The 24732-nt window shown below is 42.4% G+C and overlaps 1 protein-coding gene across 1 annotated transcript in view; it reads right to left on the reverse strand.

The window, feature by feature from the left end:
- The window catches only part of LOC134802478 (cytoplasmic aconitate hydratase-like), a 76066-nt gene that overhangs the window by 45334 nt on the left and 6000 nt on the right, over positions 1-24732 (reverse strand). Inside the window, exons 3-11 of the mRNA XM_063775157.1 lie at positions 21981-22147; positions 21078-21223; positions 20388-20457; positions 19787-19849; positions 18313-18439; positions 17544-17674; positions 10406-10577; positions 6190-6290; positions 4548-4664 (exon numbers count right to left, since the gene is read on the reverse strand). Of these exons, the coding sequence (XP_063631227.1) occupies positions 4548-4664; positions 6190-6290; positions 10406-10577; positions 17544-17674; positions 18313-18439; positions 19787-19849; positions 20388-20457; positions 21078-21223; positions 21981-22147 (1094 nt within the window). The remainder of the gene's footprint in view (positions 1-4547; positions 4665-6189; positions 6291-10405; positions 10578-17543; positions 17675-18312; positions 18440-19786; positions 19850-20387; positions 20458-21077; positions 21224-21980; positions 22148-24732) is intronic.

A 24732-nucleotide genomic window follows, 5' to 3' on the forward strand; every position in this document is an offset into this window, starting at 1 on the left:
GTATGTGGTATTACGCTTAACATTGTGTTTAATCTCTAGATGCCAGAATCTATAATATTTTTTATTTATAACATTCAAAATACAATAGAATGCGGTTTTTACTTCCAAATCTCAAAAGGAGGAGGTTGTCAATTCGGTTGTATGTTTTTTTGTTTTTTTTTTTAGGCCGCTCTGAGGCGCTAAAGGTTTCAATACTTATGCCATCTGTATTTTGTTTATTTGGTCACAATGACTAAGAAAACAGGTATCAAAAAAGTTAAATATAGCGGTTAAACTTTGTCGTAATTACTTAGAGTTAGACCAAGAAAAGTCTGCAGCGATTTTGATAGCCCACGCAGTGCAAATCTGTCTGACTCTATTCATTAATGATAACTGTTTTCCTCACATTTATAGATGCAATTTTGCATACATTTTAATACCACGACGCATACGGCTCGCCTAGTAAGCGGTTACCTCTTATGGACGCATTAAGTTTAATTGTCACATTATTTCTAGATACCACCGACATATGGCACCTGTCTCACATACTTGGCAGTCATCCGCTCAGTAGATATTTTGAACTATCACTGGGTGTATGATACCAACTACTATGGGACGATATATACACTATCTTCAACACTACGAGTCACTAAAAGTTCTACATCGACCCGGCCACGGGATATGGAGCATCATAAACACTACATAATTTTAATTAAGAACAGTAATCACATACTCATTTACAAGTTACAATTCTGTCACTGGGTTTGTGATACTGCTTTTGGTTAAACAAAACTTCGTCGTTATTTTAAGCTTTTTTATTTACATATTTACTTGTATATAATATACTATATATAATATACGGAAACTTAAACTTGACAGTTAGCGTCAAAAATCAAATGTGTACTCTTTTTTTTTCATTTAGGAATAGCAGTATTTTTTAATAAGTCCAGTAGTAGTCGGGGTCATTGCCCCAGTAGATATATTATATACATATTTATAATACTGGGAGAATGATAACAACTACTTTTGGAATATATCGTCATCAACAACATCATGGACTTGGGTCGAACTAACAAGTTAAAGGAGTGATGGTCGAAGTATTTTACAGATGGAGCCAGCATAGGTTTTAACTATCACTATTACGTATAGTGTCAAATACTTGTTTTTTCTAGATTTTTATAGCATGGATGACTAAACCTTTAACCCAAATCTCGTAGAACAAAACTAGAGACGGGTAAAATTTATGCCGGCGCCATCTATACAAACATTTGATAATGGCCAATCCCATTTATATGGGTTTTCAAGGGTGTATATTTTACAGTGATAGTTTCCGAAGGTTCCAAATTTTACATACTTTTTATGTTTTTTTCTTACATGAATGTACTGACGTGGTAGTAATCACATGTTCAGCAGACATGTCTGTATATCTGTCACTGGGTGTGTGATGCCTACTGCTCTAATACAAGACATCGAGTTTTTTTATGTGCTATTATTGGTCGTGATTTAAGTATGTATTTCTTTTTATATATTTAGATTTCATCGAAGCTAACTCTACACCGATTTGGTAGTGACTAAATCTGGCAGAGTCAATATAAAGGTCATATACAACATATGACGTTTATGGTGGCGTTTTCCCACTTCGTCGCTTGTCAAATTTGATGGAGAATTAGCTTAGACGCACTCAAACAAAAATTCGTTATTGTTTTTTATATTTTTTATGTGATTTTATCAGAACAGTAAGTTGAAAATGTAAATGATAAATGATTTATCTAGGTATCAAAAATGCAGCTTAATTATTACATAGTAGAAGGTTATTACATTTTTAAGAGTAAGTATTCTATTGTTAGACAGCCTAGGGATAGTGTCCTGAGCCCTAAACTAGGTAAACCTAGGTCTTATAGGGATCAGTTATATGTCTATTAAAAGTTGGAAGTCACTGTCCCAGTAGATAAGTTACAAAATCTATCACTGGGAGATTGATACCATCTGCTTTTAGACTACGTCATCATATCATCCTCTTATCATCAATCACTACAATACACATGCATTATTATACAAATGCTATGGAATATTTAATTGTGGTATATATTTATTATGTATTTTAATTGTATATCGAAATTATAGTGATTTACTTTTTGTCTATTTTTCATTTCTTTGTTTTGGTTAAGTACAATGATGAACTATTCCTTTTCTAGCAATAGGATATTTTCCTACTAGTCAAATAAGTTACTTTCTTAGAACTGTCAAAACGATTTGGTAATATGGAATTTATATGAAACATTACATTAAAAGACTGGCACAAGAAAGAAATGATTGGCGATTACTCCACCGACAAGAGCAAAGCTCTTAAGTTATGATGATGATGATGATTACATCGTGACGTCACGGTCAACTCACCTACTTTTTATATTTCTATCCGATTTATTAAATAGAACTTGTGTTTATAAATAAATCCTATCTGTGTTTTTCTAATAATTATCTGGTGCTTTATTTCATGCATGGTGTAAAATAATTTATTTTATCTACACACATATCATAAACTCTCTATGATACCTTCAAAATCCGTAAATAATGGCCCACATTACGATAAACTGTTTTGTTACAGCAAATTTCTTATCTGTGAAAATGTGGTAATAGCTTCATTACTATATCAAAATCGATTTGGTAATGACATTCAAATTTCGAACATCTCTGGAAAAAAAGGCAATTTGATTTGACCCCTATTCTAATATCAGTCGAGATGACGTTTTATTCGAAATCAAATGACAATTGCATACAATATTGACAAATCTCGCTTGTAAGTTGGTATCGGACGATATGGTAATCGACCCCGACTCTAGTTTGTCTTTGAATTAAAAAAAAACTACGAATGCGTGACATGCGTGAAAAAAGTTTTCATTTGCCGCCATTTGACGTACAGTTTATCTTTTAATTAGTTTGTAAGTAAAAAATAATTTGTTTTGTTGTTTTTAAAGTAACTATAACAAAAGTTTCGTGTAAAATGTGCGATAAAGATATTTCGGAGACGCCATCTCATATCCGCGAGTTCCGCCAGAGAGGAAAGTGCCCCAATGTCGGCTGTAATATGAGGTTAGTGAATATATCATAGAAAGTTTATAATATGTGTGTAGATAAAGCAGTGTATGTAACTGTACATAATTAGGCATTAAAACACTCGTGTGATACTATTATGAAACTCATTTCATTCGTTTCATAAACCCACACTCGTATTTTAATGCCTTTCATTATGTAGCAGTCACATAAACTACTATTTAATACAGTATAATACCCTATGCACCGGGATCTACTAAATTCATTTGTTAATTCCAATGTTAACATATCACAGTCTATAGACTAATTTTATTCCTAAACCAACACACATTATTATAACATATTTTTTCATGTGTTCCCATGCTCATTTTTAGGACATGATCATCATCATAATCAGGATCATCGGCAAGTCGAAACAGTCGTTCGTCATCACTAATCACCCGCTCAGTAGACATTCACATGACATCTGTCACTGGGTGCGTGATAGCTGATGATGAGACTACCTCATCATGGCATCTCTATGTTATCATCACCATCATTTATATTTTGTAATTTTGTTTTGTTCATTCTGTGTACCCATTGCATGTACCATTTTTATTTAAGTTTCTTGTTTTTTTTTTTGTTTGCTATGGTTTTGCTAATTGTGCGTGTTAATTGTTTGATCTTTAAGATTTATTTGTGATTTTTATGTATAAACTTTTCAGTAGGTCCAAATTCTTCAGAATGGTGGCCATCATTTTTTCAGCAGATATGTTACCGTCTATCACTGAATTAATGGTGCTCACTATTAAGAAGACTACATCATCACAAAAATGATAGATCGGTTGGACAATGGGCAGTTAAAATATTATTTTATACGAATATCTGTGATATAAAAACAAGATTTACATTTATGTATCATTTAAACAAACAGGAATATGATAAGTTATGTGTTGGAAGACTACGCCATCACAAATATGATGGAAGAGTAAATTGGAAAATTACGTCATTACAAGATATGATGGAAGAATAAATTAGGAAACTACTTGATCACAATATGATGGAGGAATATGTTGAAAGACTAAATCATCACAAATATGATGGAAGAATAAATTGGGAAACTATGTCATCACAATATGATGGAGGAATATGTTGGAAGACTACATAACCACAAATATGATGGACGAGTGAATCGTAGAAAAATGGTTGCCACATCCGCAGTCGACATGTTGTGATTCTGTCACTGGGTTTGTAGCAAACAATTGTTCTAGATTTTATCTACTCTTCAATTTGTATGTTCTACGCGATGTTATATCGGCAAAAATGGAAGTGAAAGTGTGAAAGTCAAAAACAGGACTCTTACTTGACCTTACCATGAAGCGATTTGATGATGATGGTAAAAGTTGGGTTTAATTTAAAGGTAAAAACACTTATGAAACGTACCCATAGTACAAGCTTTGCTTCGTTTGGGGCTAAGTCGGTGAGTGTGTAAGACTGTCTCATAATATTTTTTTAATTATATTATTTAGATAACATACCTTGTTGCTCAGGCACTCCTGGAAATCCTTCTTCATGTTGGAGACGGAGACGCGGTCCTGCGGCCGCTTGGGGCCGCTAACTGATGTCACTACGGTGGACAGGTCCAGCTCGACTATCTAGAATTAATCAGGTTAATATAAAATTCAAACAGTGGCTCGTGCTGAAGATGTATATGTTGCAGTCAAAAGTGTGAACTGGTCAAAAGAACTTTTAACCGACAAAAACAGGCAAAACTGCTTTTGACTGAGCATGTTGGTCAAATCAAAAGTAGTTTTACCTGAAAATCATACCTATTTCTGGCAGCAGTTTCGTTTTTAGGGCGTAGCAAAAAAAAATAACCCTAACCTACCTATCTCTGGGAACAGGTTCGTTTTTAGGGCGTAGCAAAAAAAAATAACCCTAACCTACCTATTTCTGCGAGTACTTTTGACTGATCGTAACAGTCACAATTACTATTAACCAATGATTTTCAGGTAAAACTACTTTTGACCAACATGCTCAGTCAAAAGCAGTTTTGCCTGTTTTTGTCGGTTAAAAGTTCTTTTGACCAGTTCACACTTTTGACTGCGACATATATAAAACAATTTATTGTTTATATAAGCTTGCAATATAATATTTAAAACTTTCGCGTTTTGAACACATATTAACTCACATTTAAAGACGGGTCACCGCAGGGAGGATGGATTTAACTTATCGCCAACTTGGGAACCAGTGATACAGAAGTTAACGCCAAGGGATCTATCTTCGGATGTGTGCGTGGATATTGTGGGTGTTGCGGGTCGGATTATTGACAATAATTAACATTATGTGTAGTGCATGGTATAATAATATACTTCGCCTGGTACTCCATTCCCGTCTTTTCTAGGTCACCTAACTGACACGGGCCTACGTCATCATGCGACAGCGCTATATGATAATATGCGATAGCGCTATATATAGCGGCCATGTTGTTGTGACGTAGGCCCGTGTCACTCTGGGAATGGAAGACCATGTTTTATTAGACTATGGTGTAGTGGGTGGTTTGCAAATGTTATGTCTACCCCAAACTTTTTCATACACTTTTCGTCGGGTAGTTGCACAAATCTCTGTTTTGACATTTTGCTGGGACATCAGTTAGCCGCGATCACGACCAGTGAAACCTGTGTCGAAATGTCGGTAAATAAAGGTAATAAAATAAATTCGCATTAGACCCGTCTATAAATGTGACTTTGTCTTTTGTGGTGCGCGTGCCGCGACCGCTGCAAGAGACCATCGAGTGCGCCGACTTCTGGCCGAAAGGTGTCGTGTTTCGGAGGTTCCGGGACAAACTGCCGAATCCGACACAAGAACAGCCGATTCAACGGAGCCACGCCGTTTTGTCGCATAAATAGTGTTTAGTCTTTAAGTTTATAATATATATATATATATGTATGTTAGTCTATAAGGTATTTGTAATATGGGCCTTGTTGCCTGATTTAAATTTTAAATAAATAAATAAATAAATAAATAAGCTTGATTTGTTACAGTCTAACTCCTTATTTGATTTTATTTTCAACATGATGTAAGAGTAAGAGGACGAGCAAAGCGAGGCTACTTATAAACACAAGGCAGGTAATTACCGGCCATTGTAGTTTTTTTTTTTTTAATACATAATTCACGTACCTCAGAGAAGATGGGGTCCTGTGAGGGGTCGTTGTAGTCCCTGAACTGGTTGGTGGCTCGCAGATACGCCTCTATGATGTCGATCTTCTCTTGAGTGCGGTCTGTCGAAGAAATAATAGTTCACTAATTGTTTTTTTTTTTTTGAGTTGGTAATTCCCCCATATTATTATATTTCTTAAGTCCCATCTCATCATCATTAACTTAAAAAATATTCCCTTGTCGGTGGAGTATCTTCCGGCATTTCCTATCCTGCGCCAGTTCTTTGACTTTTTGATACGACACGACCCCTTCTTTTGGTGTCACTTGTTCTAAAAAGCTGCGTCTGGGTTTTCCTCTACCCCGCTTGCGTCGTGCTTGCGTCCTATCCGCCCCTGCAGGATAGTTTTAAGTCTACTATTCTACTATTCATCAAATGGATTTTGACTATTCTCTGTTTGTTTTAAATATCCAAAATAACAATAAGCACTTCAACAAATTAGCGTTCGTTTGGCCGATTTACTACACAAACGTCATGGCTTAGTACCAATTTTGTAATAACTAGTATTTGAGATATAAAAACAAGGATTAATGAACTTTCATTATTTAAAAAATGCGGCATTTTAAACCTTAATTAATTCGACATAATATGTCGTGTCTTTAAAGGATCGTGAGTTGAATGCAAACCGTCTCGGTGTTAAATAGTTGTATTAAAGGTTAAATTTTATTTATCCAGCCCACACTATTCCGCTTCAAGAAATCACAACCGGGTTAATCGCTTCACATCTTACGGCCACTTGCACCATTGTATTTATTCTGGCCCCAATTTCACCACGGTGACAGGCGCGACAATTGTAAAATCACTGTTGCTGACGTCACAGGCATCCATGGGCTACGGTTACCACTTACCATCGGGTGGGCCGTATTCCTGTTTGCCACCATCATTGTATTATTTAAAAAAACTTTATTATATCGGAATAAAACAGATATTTCTTTTGCGTAGTTTCTGACAATTGTCAAGATTTAGAAGAATTGTAGGTAATTCTTGACAGGTAATGAGTTATATGTCGGAATTTCGTGACAATTGTAGTGTTTCTTGTGACAATTGTCATAAACTTAGCAAGAGAAATATCTGTTTTTTTCCGATATAATAAAGTTTTTTTTAATAAAACAATGATGGTGGCAAACAGGAATACGGCCCGCCCGATGGTAAGCGGTAACCGTAGCCCATGGATGCCTGTGACGTCAGCAACAGTGATGTTTTACAATTGTCGCACCTGTCACCGTGGTGAAATTGGAGCCTGGTTATTTATTTAAACTTTATTGCACAGTAAAAGTTGTACAAAAGGCGCACTTAATGCCAGAAGGCAAGACAAGGCAAGGTTACGCTGAGAGCGGAGGTGAAGTAAACTATTACCGTAGCCTATAGACGCTTGCAATACTTACTAGTCTGAGCCAAGTACTGCAGCGACCGAGTGTCAACCGGGAAGTGCGCCACGGTGGCGCCGAACTCGGGACACATGTTGGCCACGGTCTGCGCTGCTTAAGGCGGAGACACCAGTATAGTACTTACTAGTCTGCGCTAGGTACTGTAGTGATCTAGCGTCAACCGGGAAGTGCGCCACGGTGGCGCCGAACTCGGGACACATGTTGGCGACGGTCTGCGCTGCTTAAGGCGGAGACACCAGTATTGTACTTACTAGTCTGCGCTAGGTACTGTAGTGATCTAGCGTCAACCGGGAAGTGCGCCACGGTGGCGCCGAACTCGGGACACACGTTGGCGACGGTCTGCGCTGCTTAAGGCGGAGACACCAGTATTGTACTTACTAGTCTGCGCTAGGTACTGTAGTGATCTAGCGTCAACCGGGAAGTGCGCCACGGTGGCGCCGAACTCGGGACACATGTTGGCCACGGTCTGCGCTGCTTAAGGCGGAGACACCAGTATTGTACTTACTAGTCTGCGCTAGGTACTGTAGTGATCTAGCGTCAACCGGGAAGTGCGCCACGGTGGCGCCGAACTCGGGACACATGTTGGCCACGGTCTGCGCTGCTTAAGGCGGAGACACCAGTATTGTACTTACTAGTCTGCGCTAGGTACTGTAGTGATCTAGCGTCAACCGGGAAGTGCGCCACGGTGGCCCCGAACTCGGGACACATGTTGGCCACGGTCTGCGCTGCTTAAGGCGGAGACACCAGTATTGTACTTACTAGTCTGCGCTAGGTACTGTAGTGATCTAGCGTCAACCGGGAAGTGCGCCACGGTGGCGCCGAACTCGGGACACATGTTGGCGACGGTCTGCGCTGCTTAAGGCGGAGACACCAGTATTGTACTTACTAGTCTGCGCTAGGTACTGTAGTGATCTAGCGTCAACCGGGAAGTGCGCCACGGTGGCCCCGAACTCGGGACACATGTTGGCGACGGTCTGCGCTGCTGAAGGCGGAGACACCAGTATTGTACTTACTTGTCTGCGCTAGGTACTGTAGTGATCTAGCGTCAACCGGGAAGTGCGCCACGGTGGCGCCGAACTCGGGACACATGTTGGCGACGGCCTGCGCTGCTTAAGGCGGAGACACCAGTATTGTACGTACTTGTCTGCGCTAGGTACTGTAGTGATCTAGCGTCAACCGGGAAGTGCGCCACGGTGGCGCCGAACTCGGGACACATGTTGGCGACGGTCTGCGCTGCTTAAGGCGGGGACACCAGTATTGTACTTACTTGTCTGCGCTAGGTACTGTAGTGATCTAGCGTCAACCGGGAAGTGCGCCACGGTGGCGCCGAACTCGGGACACATGTTGGCGACGGTCTGCGCTGCTTAAGGCGGAGACACCAGTATTGTACTTACTAGTCTGCGCTAGGTACTGTAGTGATCTAGCGTCAACCGGGAAGTGCGCCACGGTGGCGCCGAACTCGGGACACATGTTGGCGACGCTCTGCGCTGCTTAAGGCGGAGACACCAGTATTGTACTCACTTGTCTGCGCTAGGTACTGTAGTGATCTAGCGTCAACCGGGAAGTGCGCCACGGTGGCGCCGAACTCGGGACACATGTTGGCGACGCTCTGCGCTGCTTAAGGCGGAGACACCAGTATTGTACTTACTTGTCTGCGCTTTGTACTGTAGTGATCTAGCGTCAACCGGGAAGTGCGCCACGGTGGCCCCGAACTCGGGACACATGTTGGCGACGCTCTGCGCTGCTTAAGGCGGAGACACCAGTATTGTACTCACTTGTCTGCGCTAGGTACTGTAGTGATCTAGCGTCAACCGGGAAGTGCGCCACGGTGGCGCCGAACTCGGGACACACGTTGGCGACGGCCTGCGCTGCTTAAGGCGGAGACACCAGTATAGTACTTACTTGTCTGCGCCAGGTACTGTAGTGATCTAGCGTCAACCGGGAAGTGCGCCACGGTGGCGCCGAACTCGGGACACATGTTGGCGACGCTCTGCGCTGCTTAAGGCGGAGACACCAGTATTGTACTTACTTGTCTGCTCTAGGTACTGTAGTGATCTAGCGTCAACCGGGAAGTGCGCCACGGTGGCGCCGAACTCGGGACACATGTTGGCCACGGTCTGCGCTGCTTAAGGCGGAGACACCAGTATAGTACTTACTTGTCTGCGCTAGGTACTGTAGTGATCTAGCGTCAACCGGGAAGTGCGCCACGGTGGCGCCGAACTCGGGACACATGTTGGCGACGCTCTGCGCTGCTTAAGGCGGAGACACCAGTATTGTACTTACTTGTCTGCTCTAGGTACTGTAGTGATCTAGCGTCAACCGGGAAGTGCGCCACGGTGGCGCCGAACTCGGGACACATGTTGGCCACGGTCTGCGCTGCTTAAGGCGGAGACACCAGTATTGTACGTACTTGTCTGCGCTAGGTACTGCAGTGATCTAGCGTCAACCGGGAAGTGCGCCACGGTGGCGCCGAACTCGGGACACATGTTGGCGACGCTCTGCGCTGCTTAAGGCCGAGACACCAGTATTGTACGTACTTGTCTGCGCTAGGTACTGCAGTGATCTAGCGTCAACCGGGAAGTGCGCCACGGTGGCCCCGAACTCTGGACACATGTTGGCGACGGTCTGCGCTGCTTAAGGCGGAGACACCAGTATTGTACTCACTTGTCTGCGCTAGGTACTGCAGTGATCTAGCGTCAACCGGGAAGTGCGCCACGGTGGCGCCGAACTCGGGACACATGTTGGCGACGCTCTGCGCTGCTTAAGGCCGAGACACCAGTATTGTACGTACTTGTCTGCGCTAGGTACTGTAGTGACCTAGCGTCAACCGGGAAGTGCGCCACGGTGGCGCCGAACTCGGGACACATGTTGGCTACGGTTGCGCGGTCCGCGATGCTGAGGGCGGACACGCCGGGGCCGAAGAATTCCACGAATTTGCCGACTACGCCGAGAGAGCGGAGGTGCTGAAACATGAATACAATTAGAATCAGTGTAGATGTGGAAGGTAGAGTTGTGCTAGGCGTGGTAAGCGGGTGCACATGCAGGGGAAAATAATAAGCACCAAACGTTCGTTTTCACACACACCAATGTATTGTCCGTTACGGCACACAATATACATCTTTATACATAACTGAAGGAGTGAGAGCGAAAGCCAAACAATTATTTAGAAATACAAATTTAACGGGAAAAAGCAACTTAGTATGACAGCCACGATAACAAAGTTCGTCTCTAAGGGCTCACTGCGCCTGCGGGAGTCGGGCGCAATACATCGCTGTCAGCGCTGCAGCCGAGGGTCGATCGTTAGACCGTCAAGCACGGCGCGCAGCGCTTACAGCTGCTCTAGGATTATTTACACAGAACAGAGCTCATACAACTGAATATTATCTAATAATAAAATCGATCGCTCTGTCCGCGAGTAATTAAAATATATTTGGGATAAACTATAAATTCATCCCTACATCACCCCCCTCCAGAGACCGTCAAGGGCGATAGAAAAATAAAAATAACTTAATAATAATAATCTGGGATACGCACTGTACGTCCTGACCTTGTCTTTTTCACCGTGTTTTCAGTCTCTGGAGTAGGTTGAACAGGTGGAACAGTAATAGGTACAATCGGCTCATCGGCCAGTATGTATGCAGGTTTAATACGGTCTATAGACACTGTTACACTTCTGCCGTTCACACGCAACTTAAACACTTTATCACTTCTGTCGAGCACTTCGTACGGACCAGTATACGCAGGCTGCAGTGGTGGATGACTCGCATCGTCTCTGAGCAGCACGTGACTGGCAGTTTTGAGGTCCTTATATATGAACACTCGTCTATTGCTTGTATGGCGCGACGCTGGCACTGGAGTGAGATCATGGGCAAACTTACGCAGGCGTGCGACATAATCAGTCACGTCAATGGTGTCATCGGGCGCCTGGGCGTGCAATAGCTCCCCTGGCAATCTCAGTGGCTCCCCGTATACGAGCTCAGCAGTCGAAGCGTTAAGATCCTCCTTGTACGCACTACGTATACCAAGCAGGACCAAGGGTAATGTGTCTACCCAGTTGCTAGTTGCGTGACAGGTAATAGCGGCTTTCAACTGTCTATGAAAACGCTCCACGAGGCCATTACAGGCCGGATGGTAGGCCGTTGTGCGCCGATGCTGGAAGCCGGCTAGCTCAGACAGATGCTTGAAGAGGCAGCTCTCGAACTGTCTGCCACGATCAGTTACGATGTCGTTGGGGCAGCCGAACCGTGATATCCAGCCATGTAGAAGTCCTCTGGCTACGGCTTCTGCTGTGATCTCTTGTAGCGGTACCACCTCAGGCCAACGTGTATATCGATCGACGGCTGTGAGGCAGTATTTAAATCCTTGAGATACTGGCAAGGGGCCTATGAGGTCTATATGTACATGCATGAACCTTGCTCTGGGAAGTCTGTATGTCCCAAGTGGTGCAGAAACGTGACGAGTCACTTTGGCTCTCTGGCAGGACAAACAGGTACGTGTCCATTCGCGGCAGTCTTTTTTGATACCTGGCCAAACGTACCGGTCTGTGACGAGCTTAACGGAAGCATTAGCACCAGGGTGGCTAAGGAAGTGCAAGCTCTGGAACACTTGTCTGCGCAACTCCTTTGTGACATAAGGCCTGAGTGTCTGGTCGCTCTCGTCGCAATACAGTTCGGCCTGAATGCCTGGCAACTTGAACTTCTTCAGACGCAGCGAAGTGTCACTCTGTAAGAGTTCCTGCAACTCTGGATCTCTCGTCTGGGATTGCGCTAGCCGCTCCAAATCGACCGGCTGTGCGACTTCCTCAACGCGCGACAGGGTGTCTGCCACCACGTTATCTTTCCCAGAGATATGTCTTATGTCAGTCGTGAATTGCGATATAAAGTCCAAATGCCTGAACTGTCTTGGTGAGCAGTTATCCTTGCGCGAGTTGAAGGCGAAGCAGATAGGCTTGTGATCCGTATAGATTGTGAAGTCCCTGGCCTCAACCATGTGCCTGAAGTACTTTAACGCTTCGTATATGGCCAGAAGCTCACGATCGTACGGTGAGTACTTACGTTGCGCGGGGCTCAATTTTCTTGAGAAGAACGCCAGGGGCTGCCACTGCTCGTCAATATACTGTTGTAGCGCGGCTCCTATGGCGGTATCAGAAGCGTCTGTGACAATGGCCAGCTTAGCCTGACTATTTGGATGCGCTAACAACGCAGCCTGACATAAGCTGTCCTTACAACGCTCAAAAGCCTCATGTTCTTCAGTGCTGAAGTTGACGGGATGAGATGGCTTTGCAGATCCAGTTAAAAGCGCATGAAGTGGAGCCTGAGATGCTGCTGCCCCGGGGATAAATCTGCGGTAAAAATTAACCATTCCCAGGAATCTGCGCAGCTCCCTCACGTTCTTTGGGACCGGGAATTCTTTGATGGCATCGACCTTGGATGGGAGGGGCTTGGTACCTCCGGCTGAAATGCTGTAGCCAAGGAATTTTACCTCCGTCGCACCGAAGACACATTTGGAAGTGTTAACCACCATCCCGTACTCTTGAAATTTGGTAAACAACTGGCGCAGATGCTCCTTGTGAGTTACTTCGTCTTTCGAGTACACTAGGAAGTCATCTAAATAGGCATAACAAAAATCCAGCCCCCTTACCATCTCGTCCACAAACCGTTGGAACGTCTGGGCAGCATTCCTGAGCCCGAACGTCATATACGGGAACTCGAAGAGACCAAACGGTGTGGTGATCGAGGTCTTCTGGATGTCTTCTGGGTTGACGGGGATCTGGTGGTACGCCTTCTCAAGGTCGATGGTGGAGAAAATCTGACAACCAGAAATACTGTGAGCAAAGTCATGTATATGCCGAATGGGATATTTATCTGGAATAGTTCTGGCATTGAGCATTCGGTAGTCACCACAAGGCCTCCATCCATTATTCTTCTTGGGGACAAGGTGCAGAGGTGACGACCAAGGTGACTCTGAAGGTCTGGCTGTTCCATTTTGAAGCATTGCGGAGAACTCGTCCCGAGCAATCTTTAATTTATCCGGAGCCAACCGTCGAGGAGAGCAAGACACAGGAGGCCCTGGAGTAGTCCTTATAAAATGGAGGACGTTGTGTTTTGGAACCCGATGAACGCCAAATGGGCGAGTAATGTCGGGGTATTCGAGTAGTATGCGATGATAATCTGACTCACCCGACACCACTTTGACTGAAGAAATATCGTCGGTCGAACATCCAGGCAAAGCCACGACACACAAGCTAGTCATCCTGTCGATGAGCTGTTTATTCCTGCAGTCGGGAAGAAGGTCGTAATGTGCCAGGAAGTCTACGCCGATTATAGGCTTCGTCACATCCGCAACAATAAATTGCCATGCAAAGTCGCGGCGTAAGCCTAGGTTCAGTACTAAGTGAATGTAGCCGTAAGTAAGTATTGGTGAGCCATTCGCTGCAGCTAACTCGTAGTTGGTAGGATGTCGCCGATATTTTAGTTGAGACCTAGGGAAGACACAGACGTCGCTACCAGTATCCACGAGAAACTGTATCTTCGTTGTATGGTCTGTAACAAATAAGCGACCGGGGCTAGGGCAAACGGCGGTCGCCATTATCGAGTGCCCCTTTCGTTTCCCGCCTGGTAATCGCACGGTTTCACGCATCTTGTTGCCTTCTCACCGAACTTCGCATGGTACCAGCACTCAGGAAACTTGCGGTAATTCGACTGCGACCTCTGTGAGCTGGAGCGATTGCGGGACTTGCTAGACGCACGAGCACGAGATCTTGATCGCGACGGCCTGTCACTATCGAGCTGACTTTTTAGTGTTTTCATGTCTTTAGTCAACTCACTCACTTGACGTATGAGAATAGCCATTTGAGGATCAGGCGCCGATGCTGCGGCTACTTGGGGAGTTGCTACGTCGTAAACACGGTCAGCCAACTCAGCGAGCTCTTCAATTGGGTCATTGGGCTTCGATGCGATCACAAATTGCATGTTGCTTGGCAGGCGAGACGTCCAGATAGATAATAGGAACTCATCGGGTATATTCGGCCCTGCCAAATGACGTAGGTGGCGGAGAAACTGGGAAGGTTTTCTATCACCCAACTCTTCCTGACTAAGTAGCTGCTTTACTTTCTTCTGCCGAGACACCGACAGTCTTTTGATGAGCTCATCTTTAATCTTTTTATATTTGTCAGTGGCTGGTGGCGAGACAATTATATCCTCCACCTCGGCAGCATATTGGGAATCGAGCTGCGCGACGATGTAATTGTATTTGGTCGCGTCCGCAGTAATATTGGAAACAGTAAATTGAGATTCCATTTGAGCGAACCATACTGCAGGTTTCTCCGGCCAAAATACAGGCACTTTTACGCCGATGCGGTAAATTTCCGTGGGTATGCTGCCTTTTCTTGGTTTGCTCGGCCCAGGCATCTCCGTGTCTACGAATCCGTCATTCTCGGTATCGCTCATTCTCAGTGTTCTACGTGGTCACCAGTGTAGATGTGGAAGGTAGAGTTGTGCTAGGCGTGGTAAGCGGGTGCACATGCAGGGGAAAATAATAAGCACCAAACGTTCGTTTTCACACACACCAATGTATTGTCCGTTACGGCACACAATATACATCTTTATACATAACTGAAGGAGTGAGAGCGAAAGCCAAACAATTATTTAGAAATACAAATTTAACGGGAAAAAGCAACTTAGTATGACAGCCACGATAACAAAGTTCGTCTCTAAGGGCTCACTGCGCCTGCGGGAGTCGGGCGCAATACATCGCTGTCAGCGCTGCAGCCGAGGGTCGATCGTTAGACCGTCAAGCACGGCGCGCAGCGCTTACAGCTGCTCTAGGATTATTTACACAGAACAGAGCTCATACAACTGAATATTATCTAATAATAAAATCGGTCGCTCTGTCCGCGAGTAATTAAAATATATTTGGGATAAACTATAAATTCATCCCTACATCAGTTTAGGATTCGATAGGAAGATTTTGAACGGCGAAAAGCGTATTCAAACATTTTTTCACGATTAATACGCTTACCCGAATGAGGAATGAGACAGTACAGAGACAGTAGGCGCGGCTCACTACGCGATTTCGTCGCGTCGTTGCAAATACATGCGGCCCACACCAGGCGGCTTAGCACGGTCGCGTTTTTATCCCTTGTCACCATACCTGTCACGTTCTAACAAGTATGTAAGTGCGAAAGGGACGCGCATAGTGATAGTCGATAAAAATGGAACCGTGCTGAGCCCGCAGTTCTGGCTCCAATTTCACCACGGTGACAGGTGCGACAATTGTAAAACATCACTGTTGCTGACGTCACAGGCATCCATGGGCTACGGTTACCGCTTACCATCGGGCGGGCCGTATTCCTGTTTGCCACCATCATTGTTTTATTAAAAAAAACTTTATTATATCGGAAAAAAAACAGATATTTCTCTTGCTAAGTTTATGACAATTGTCACAAGAAACACTACAATTGTCACGAAATTCCGACATATAACTCATTACCTGTCAAGAATTACCTACAATTCTTCTAAATCTTGACAATTGTCAGAAACTTCGCAAAATAAATATCTGTTTTATTTCGATATAATAAAGTTTTTTTAAATAATACAATGATGGTGGCAAACAGGAATACGGCCCGCCCGATGGTAAGCGGTAACCGTAGCCCATGGATGCCTGTGACGTCAGCAACAGTGATTTTACAATTGTCGCACTTGTCACCGTGGTGAAATTGGGGCCTGGTGTCTGTCAGTAGTACCTAGTTGCCGCTCACTGCTACGGAACAGACGCCAGGGGCCCATTTCTCGAATGGTATTAGACTAATATTATTAGTTCACGAACTGTCAAATCGTATGGGTTACCATGGCAACACACTAATATTATTAGTCTAATATCATTCGAGAAATAGGCCCCTGCTCGCGCTTGTATCTCTCGTAATAGATGCGTTTTATTAGAGAGTGAACCTTCTGTACCTTGTCCTATTATTTATTCTGTGATAGTAAGCCAGCATATTAATCGTGCTACTCGTAATTTGGTATTGCTGACTGCCAAAACAAGTGCTACCATCTATCGTTCTCGTCGGTACGTTTCCTTGTGCATAGTATGTTCGGCCATCTTGTGGGCTACATCGGAAGCATAAACGACACATTTACGCCTCGCGCCAAAAACCTGACGGCTCCTATGCTGCCCCCTAGGGGCTATTCATAAATTACGTCATTTCAAATTAGGGGGGGGGGGGTCTGGACATCGGATGATGGTAGCATGACGTAGGAGGAAACGGGGTCATTCGAAGCATGATTTTTGGATGATTTAGGGGAGGGGGGGTCAAAAATCGTCAAAAATCGATGACGTAATTTATGGACAGCCCCCTATAGTTCATGCACGGGGCCTATAGCTTTCAACAACATTCGTGCATTCCGACAGGGTTCACGATGACGCGCCCTTAAGAGCCAACAGGAGTGGTCATTTCTCCATACAAACGTACTCGACTGTTTCCTCCGTGGGTGTTGATGCTAGAGCAATTATTTTTTCAACACGGATTATTATTGACAATATCTGTCGGACCGTTTTGCTTTTTTTGATATTTTTGTCTTTTAAGGCGCTAGAGCCCTTCATAAATGGCCAAAATGGCCTAATTGACTATGCCGCAATGAGAGGCGTAGTATTCAAAACTGATATCAATTAGCCAAAAAATCAAAACGGTCCGACACAGATAATTTCATAATCATTTAGATTTCCAAGTTTGGTTACGATTGGTTAAGTTTTGGAGAAGGAAACAGTCGAGTACGAAACCTCGATTTTTGAGATTTTTCACGCGGAATTTTTCGCCTTGTCCTTATCGCACTAGTTTTAGGAGCCGCTTCCGTTAGCGAGACGGGTATATTTACCTAAAATATTTAATACTCAGCTCCTGTTTCGTCTTAACCCTCTAAATTATTACTTACCTTGGTGATGGTAAGCACAAGGTCAGTGGAGGTGGTCAGTGGGTTCAGTTCCCCGATGAGGCGGTACCCGACCACTTTCGGCAGCAACATACTGATGGCCTGGCCCAGCATTACTGCCTCTGCTTCAATACCTGGGAAATAATACAAAATTCGTGAAATCTCCTAAGAAACTGAAAGAAAATTATTATTTCTATAGAAAACAGTATAAATTTAAATATCCTTTAAATTAATGACCAAATATATTTAAAAAAAATTCAACCCTATTAATAACTTTCACTCAAGTATACTTAGTTAAGATTGAATTGATAAAAAAAACGTAATATACCTACCTACATTTATTTTTATCAATAAAACACAAAACACCAAATGGTACTTTTGAAAGGCGTGCTAAAAATACAATAAAAATCAGAAAGTTACCTCCTACGTTTCAATCGAAATAACCAAAACCGTAATGCAATAAAATTTTGTCGGTGCCGACCAATATGTAAGTTTTTCTAAATCTCACCCCCTACGCCCCAGCCCACGATACAGGGCATTTTCACTTAACTGTGCCCTTTAACGGCCGGTTAGCAATAGTTACAAAACTAACAGTCAATGTCAAATCCCATACATTTTTTCAGGAATTTAACGGTTAGACGTTACTGAAACACGACTTAAGTCGCGCTTTAAAGTACAAGTTAAATGTAAATGCATGCCCTACCAAATCAAGGCCATGACGGTATCAACTTTTGTCGGTGCCGACAAAAGTATTAGTATTTAAGAATCTCACCTCCAACACCCCAGCCGACAACACCAAGTCCGTTAATCATAGTTGTGTGACTGTCGGTGCCGACGACGGAGTCTGGGTGCAGCATATCTTTGGAGAATACCACGCGGGCCAAGTATTCCAAATTCACCTTGAAATAAATTATTTAATATTAAAACATTTCATGAATACATAAAATATGCACACATTATTTCAGTGTATTTATGGTATGTACAGTCACCTGCAGTAATACGTCACAACGAAGACAGCAAAAATCTGCACAGCTAAAACTATCTGACACCATTTTTTTTTGTAGTGCCATAAGAACGCGTCACATACAGTGTGGAAAGATAAGTCGGGCCCTGGAGGAACACCACCTTAAATCCTTAAGCTGGCTCATTTTACTTAAAGGAGACATTCCTTTATTTTTAAAAAGAAACAAAACTGCATTCAAACATTTACAAAACTCGCTTGCCTAGCCCGGGATTCGAACTAACTAAAAATTCCAAAAAATAAAAACTCGCAATTTTATTCTACTAGTCGATACAGTTAATCTATTAATGTCGTACAAAATATCCATAAAATCTAATATTTAGTACTCAAGATTTTTTGAGACAAGCCAAATTGAAGAAAAAAAGAAAAATACCTTGAGTGCAGTTTTGTTTCTTTTTAAAAATAAAGGAATGTCTCATTTAAGTAAAATGAGCCTGCTTAAGGAATTAAGGTAGTTTCCCTCCAGGCCCGACTTATCTTTCCACACTGTATATTATTTTGAATAGAATAGAATAGAATCCTTTATTGCGAACCATGGTACATAATAAAGTTGTTACAATAATCATTTTTAGGGTTCCGTACCCAAAGGGTAAAACGGGACCCTATTACTAAGACTCTGCTGTCCGTCCGTCCGTCTGTCACCAGGCTGTATCTCACGAACCGTGATAGCTAGACAGTTGAAATTTTCACAGATGATGTATTTCTGTTGCCGCTATAATAACAAATACTAAAAACAGAATAAAATAAAGATTTAAGTGGGGCTCCCATACAACAAACGTGATTTTTGACCGAAGTTAAGCAACGTCGGGCGGGGTCAGTACTTGGATGGGTGACCGTTGTTTTTGCTTTTTTTTTGCATTATGGTACGGAACCCTTCGTGCGCGAGTCCAACTCGCACTTGCCCGGTTTTTAGAACACCCTGGTAAGGCATTGCAAATTAATCTTATGTCTAGTTATTTATGGAACAACTTTGTTATAACTAAATAGTGTTAAGCTTGACTGCATTCAAAGACTAACATATCGTTGGGTGACAAGTAAAAGTCATTAACTAACACCATTGAAATTATTGAACAATAAACCGTGTTACAAGTGTAATAAAGTGCATTTTTACTTTAATTTTTGAAAGTGCTTACTGACTTTCGCTTGTCACCCGACGATATTATTGCAGGTGACTGTACATATGAATATTGCATTTTTTTAAACGTATAAAAAATACTTGACTAACCTGGTGGACGATGCCAGATCCTGGTGGCACGATCAACATGTTGTCAAAAGCTTGCGCACCCCACTGTAACAGAAATACGCTTTTAAATATGGGGTATTACTGCAATGTTCTGCCGCCAGAGTGCAGCACTAGCGCCTCTAGTATTAACCATAGACTCTATGGCATAGAGTAACATACATACATCTCTTTGTAGTCTGTGCATACATATTGTGGCTTAAACTGTTTTTTGACGAGTTTTGAATCGGATCTCCTGTTTTGCACTTCAGATAGACTTATAAGGTTATCGGTTCTTCAATCTTTTATCTCCGTTGGTCAACCGGATTTTGAAAGAAATGAATACTTATTTTTTTATGATTTTTTTTAGCATTTGTCTAAAAAAATATTTTTTCGTATCTAGTTTGCAGTGAAGGATCTGACATGTACGAAATCTACATATTATGGCCAGAAAATCAGTATATTTATGAATTTAAGAACTATCAGCTCACGGCGGAACGAATTACCCAAATATACGTTCGTGCTTTTTTCTTTAACTGTGGATATGTCCACAGAAGAGACGTGAACCAAATTTCCGAGTATGACGGAGTTAAGACGAAAATCTCACCTTTAAAAACTGGAATCTTTCCTTGTTTCTTTCGAATTCCAATTCCTGGTTCTTGTTCAAAGCATCAGGTCTGAAAATAAATATGTAATTAATACGGTAATTCGCTAATAACTGGCCACTGTTAGTAATTGGCCACCCTAAACTAAAAACCACTAACACTAACACAATTAGGTTGCGTTGTTTCATCACAGAGTTCCTATGGCCACCTCCTGTCTCTACCATCAGATCAGCTCGATGGTATCATAATATTGCATTGTCACCCGACTTACGTTTGTATGCAAAATTTCAGCTCAATCGGAAACCGGGAAGTGGATCAAATTTAACTTGCAAGATTTGATTACACACAGACAGACAGACAGACAACGGTCAGGTGAAACTAAATAAAAGCTTGTAAAAATGAATTCTATTCACCTATAAACAGAATTCATTTTAGTATAAGGCGGCTAGTTATTGAAGGCTGGCCAGTTATTGAAACCTTGTACTAAAATGAATTCTGTTTATATGTGAATAGAATTCATTTTTAGTTTAGGGTGGCCAATTACTAACAGTGGCCAGTTACTGGCGAATCAACCTATGTAATTTATTACCACAATTTTCGCTCATATTTCTCGCTCTTCTGTTGCACTCTGAGTGTGACAGAAAAAGCGAAAGAAAAGGACGGATAATGAAAGACACAGAAGGATCACTCACGTCCTAGCGAAGTCGACCTGCACTGAATGGTCGATGACTAAGTCTGCGGGGCAGATGGGGTTGATCTTGTCAGGGTTGCCACCGAGCTCGCGCACAGCGGCGCGCATGGCCGCGAAATCTACTACCGCTGGCACCCCTGTTAGATCCTGAAACAAAAAAATTATGGGTTTTTGTCAAAAAATCGCTATCAGATGTTTTATTATTTTGAAGCAAAAAAGGCCGGCCGGCCAAGTGCCAAGGCGAAGCCAAGTGCGAGTCGGACTCGCGCACGAAGGGTTCCGTACCATTACGCAAATAACGGCAGAAAAGTCACGTTTATTGTATGGGAGCCCCACTTAAATATTTATTATATTCTCTTTTAAGTATTTGTTGTTATAGCGGCGACAGAAATACGTCATCTGTGAAAATTTCAACTGCCTGGCTATCACGGTTCATGGGTTACAGCCTGGTGACAGACAAACGGACAGGTGGACAGCGGAGTCTTAGTAATAGGGTCCCGTTTTTACCCTTTGGGTACGGAACCCTAAAAAGAAAACAACAGCTGAAACATCGTCCGTTCTACTTTAGATTTAATTAAAATTGGTTATTACCAAAATACACGCTATCCCTATATTTTATCATTACAATTAAAATTAGATGTTTAAAAACACGCTGTTTTGTAATATACAAACTATACTTGGTCAAGCAAAACTTGTCAGTAGAAAAAGGCGCGAATTTCGCATTTTATATGAACGATAACCCTTCGCGCCTACATTTTTTAAATTTGTCTCTATGTCTTGATATATAAACTAAAATACACCTTAAGAAACACTTGCAAGATTTTCAGACTGTCTCGAATATTGTGCGTGTTGATGTACCATCTAAATTAAATCTTATATCAACACGTTAAGGTTCAAAACCTACCTGCAATATCACCCTGGCGGGTTTGAAAGCGATTTCTACTCCCCCTTCCACGGCCTGGTTTTTCTCCCACTCTAGCACGTTGTTGACATCCTTCTCTAACACTTGGAAGTTGTCGCAGTTGCGGACACATGACTCCAGCAGCACTCTAATGCTGTATGGGAGGCGGTCTGTAAAAAGAAAGTCTGTTTATCAATAATTCTTTAGTTTAGTGGTAAACACATGACCTAGGAGATTTTTTTAATATTCATACTAATATTATAAATGCTAAAGTGTGTCTGTCTGTCTGTTACCTCTTCACATCACACTTAAACCGCTGAACCGATTTAGTTAAAACATATAGTATGTATAGAGATCGAACTCATTTATTATATAATAAGTGTTATAAAATGAATATTAAACTAAAATTAACTAAAGCTAAAAAAAAAATTGACCTATCATAATATAATAAAAAAAACCGGGCAAGTGCGAGTCGGACTCGCGCACGAAGGGTTCCGTACCATAATGCAAAAAAAAAACGAAAAAAAAAAAGCAAAAAAAACGGTCACCCATCCAACTACTGACCACTCCCGACGTTGCTTAACTTTGGTCAAAAATCACGTTTGTTGTATGGGAGCCCCATTTAAATCTTTATTTTATTCTGTTTTTAGTATTTGTTGTTATAGCGGCAACAGAAATACATCATCTGTGAAAATTTCAACTGTCTAGCTATCACGGTTCGTGAGATACAGCCTGGTGACAGACAGACAGACGGACGGACGGACGGACGGACGGACGGACGGACGGACAGCGAAGTCTTAGTAATAGGGTCCCGTTTTACCCTTTGGGTACGGAACCCTAAAAAAGGGTGCCCATCACGCAGGCAGTGTTCCCGCGGTGGATTGCTATGGCCAATCTTTGCGCGAGAAAGCTGCCTGCGCGAGAGTCACCTGTGGCCTCCCTTAGGCGTTTGCTGAGCGCCTTGTGGATGCTCAAATTTAATGATTGCCATTCTTCTTTGTCTAGGCCAGCCGTTCTCAATCTTTATTTTGGACGGAACCCTTTTGGAAAGCGAAATACTTGATGGAACCCTACAATAAAAAATAGTAGGTATCGGCGGTGGCGGCATAGTACAATTTTTTGAGGCGACTAAAGCATAGTGTTCTAAATTACTGCGGAACCCCTGCAGGGGTGTCGCGGAACCCTAGGGTTCCGCGGAACACACTTAGAGTATGGCTGGTCTAGGCGTTATAGTCGTCTCTCAAATAAGGAACTTTGTACGGAAAATCAATAAAAAGCCGATTGGATAAATCCACGTAGACAAATTCGCGGGCAAAAGATGCATGATAATCAGAATTAAGATTAATTGCCTAAATAAGCATAAATGCAAAGATCGAGTATTACACGCCCGCAAAATTATGTTTAAGATATGATAAGATAAGACATATAATTAGGGAGACCTCTGATGCTCGCGCGGGTTCGTACCTGGTGCAAAGGCTGGCCATAGCTATCCAACGTGGTAACGCGGCAAGTGTGATGGGCACCTTTGCACCCGGTGCAACTCGCGGAGGTCTTTTAGATAAAAATATTTTATTTAGCTTTGTAGTTTTTTTTTAATTCATTTTGGATATATATAAGTTATATTTGTATGATTGTATATACCATTAATCTTACGTAGTACTGAAATAAATGTTTTTATTTTGTTTAAGTACTTTATTTACTGCTGAATATTTTTAGGGTTCCGTACCCAAAAGGTAAAACGGGACCCTATTACTAAGACTTCGCTGTCTGTCCGTCCGTCCGTCCGTCCGTCTGTCTGTCACCAGGCTGTATCTCACGAACCGTTGAAATTTTAACAGATGATGTATTTCTGTTGCCGCTATAACAACAAATACTAAAAACAGAATAAAATAAAGATTTAAATGGGGCTCCCATACAACAAACGTGATTTTTGACCAAAGTTAAGCAACGTCGGGCGTGGTCAGTACTTGGATGGGTGACCGTTTTTTTTTGCATTTTTTTCCGTTTTTTTTTTTCATTATGGTACGGAACCCTTCGTGCGCGAGTCCGACTCGCACTTGCCCGGTTTTTTTAATACACTCTAAAGCCCCGTCTCCACATCGCGAGGCAAACTATCGAACATTGGCTCGCGAGGCAGCCGCGCGCAATGGATACCGGGTTGGCTCGCGAGCCAACTCGATCTGATGTTCTCGATGTTCGATAGTTTGCCGCGCAATATGGAGACAGGGCTTAACCTTAAGACTCGCGGGACGAGCCCCTCTGGCTATATTTTGTACGTAATATTGACTAACGATAATTTCTGATAAAGTCACAAATATTAACAAAGTGCGGCTTCAACTTTATTAACTATCCACTCACATGCTTGATATTTTTCAGTGACCTCTATTATTATACAGCAAACAATTTTTTTGCGAATATAGGTAAAACGCTCGCAGAAAACACAAATTGTTATTCTCAATTGCCTACCTCTCAGAATACGACCCCTTACCGTGTAATAAACTCTAACTCCTTTGTATTAACTGATACGGACGAAGCCGAAATTGATAGCATTATAATGACTCTCAGAAATGACTGCGCTACTGGTATTGACAAAATCCCTTGTTCTTTTATAAAACAACATAAAAAAATCTTGACCCCTCCACTGACCCACCTCTTCAACTTGTGCATTTATACAGGCGTTTTTCCCAAAATTCTAAAAATAGCTCTCATCAAACCAATCCACAAAGGTGGTGATAAGAGTTGTATTAATAACTAT

Source organism: Cydia splendana, chromosome 24 (genome assembly GCF_910591565.1).
Source record: "Cydia splendana chromosome 24, ilCydSple1.2, whole genome shotgun sequence".
NCBI lineage: Eukaryota > Metazoa > Arthropoda > Insecta > Lepidoptera > Tortricidae > Cydia > Cydia splendana.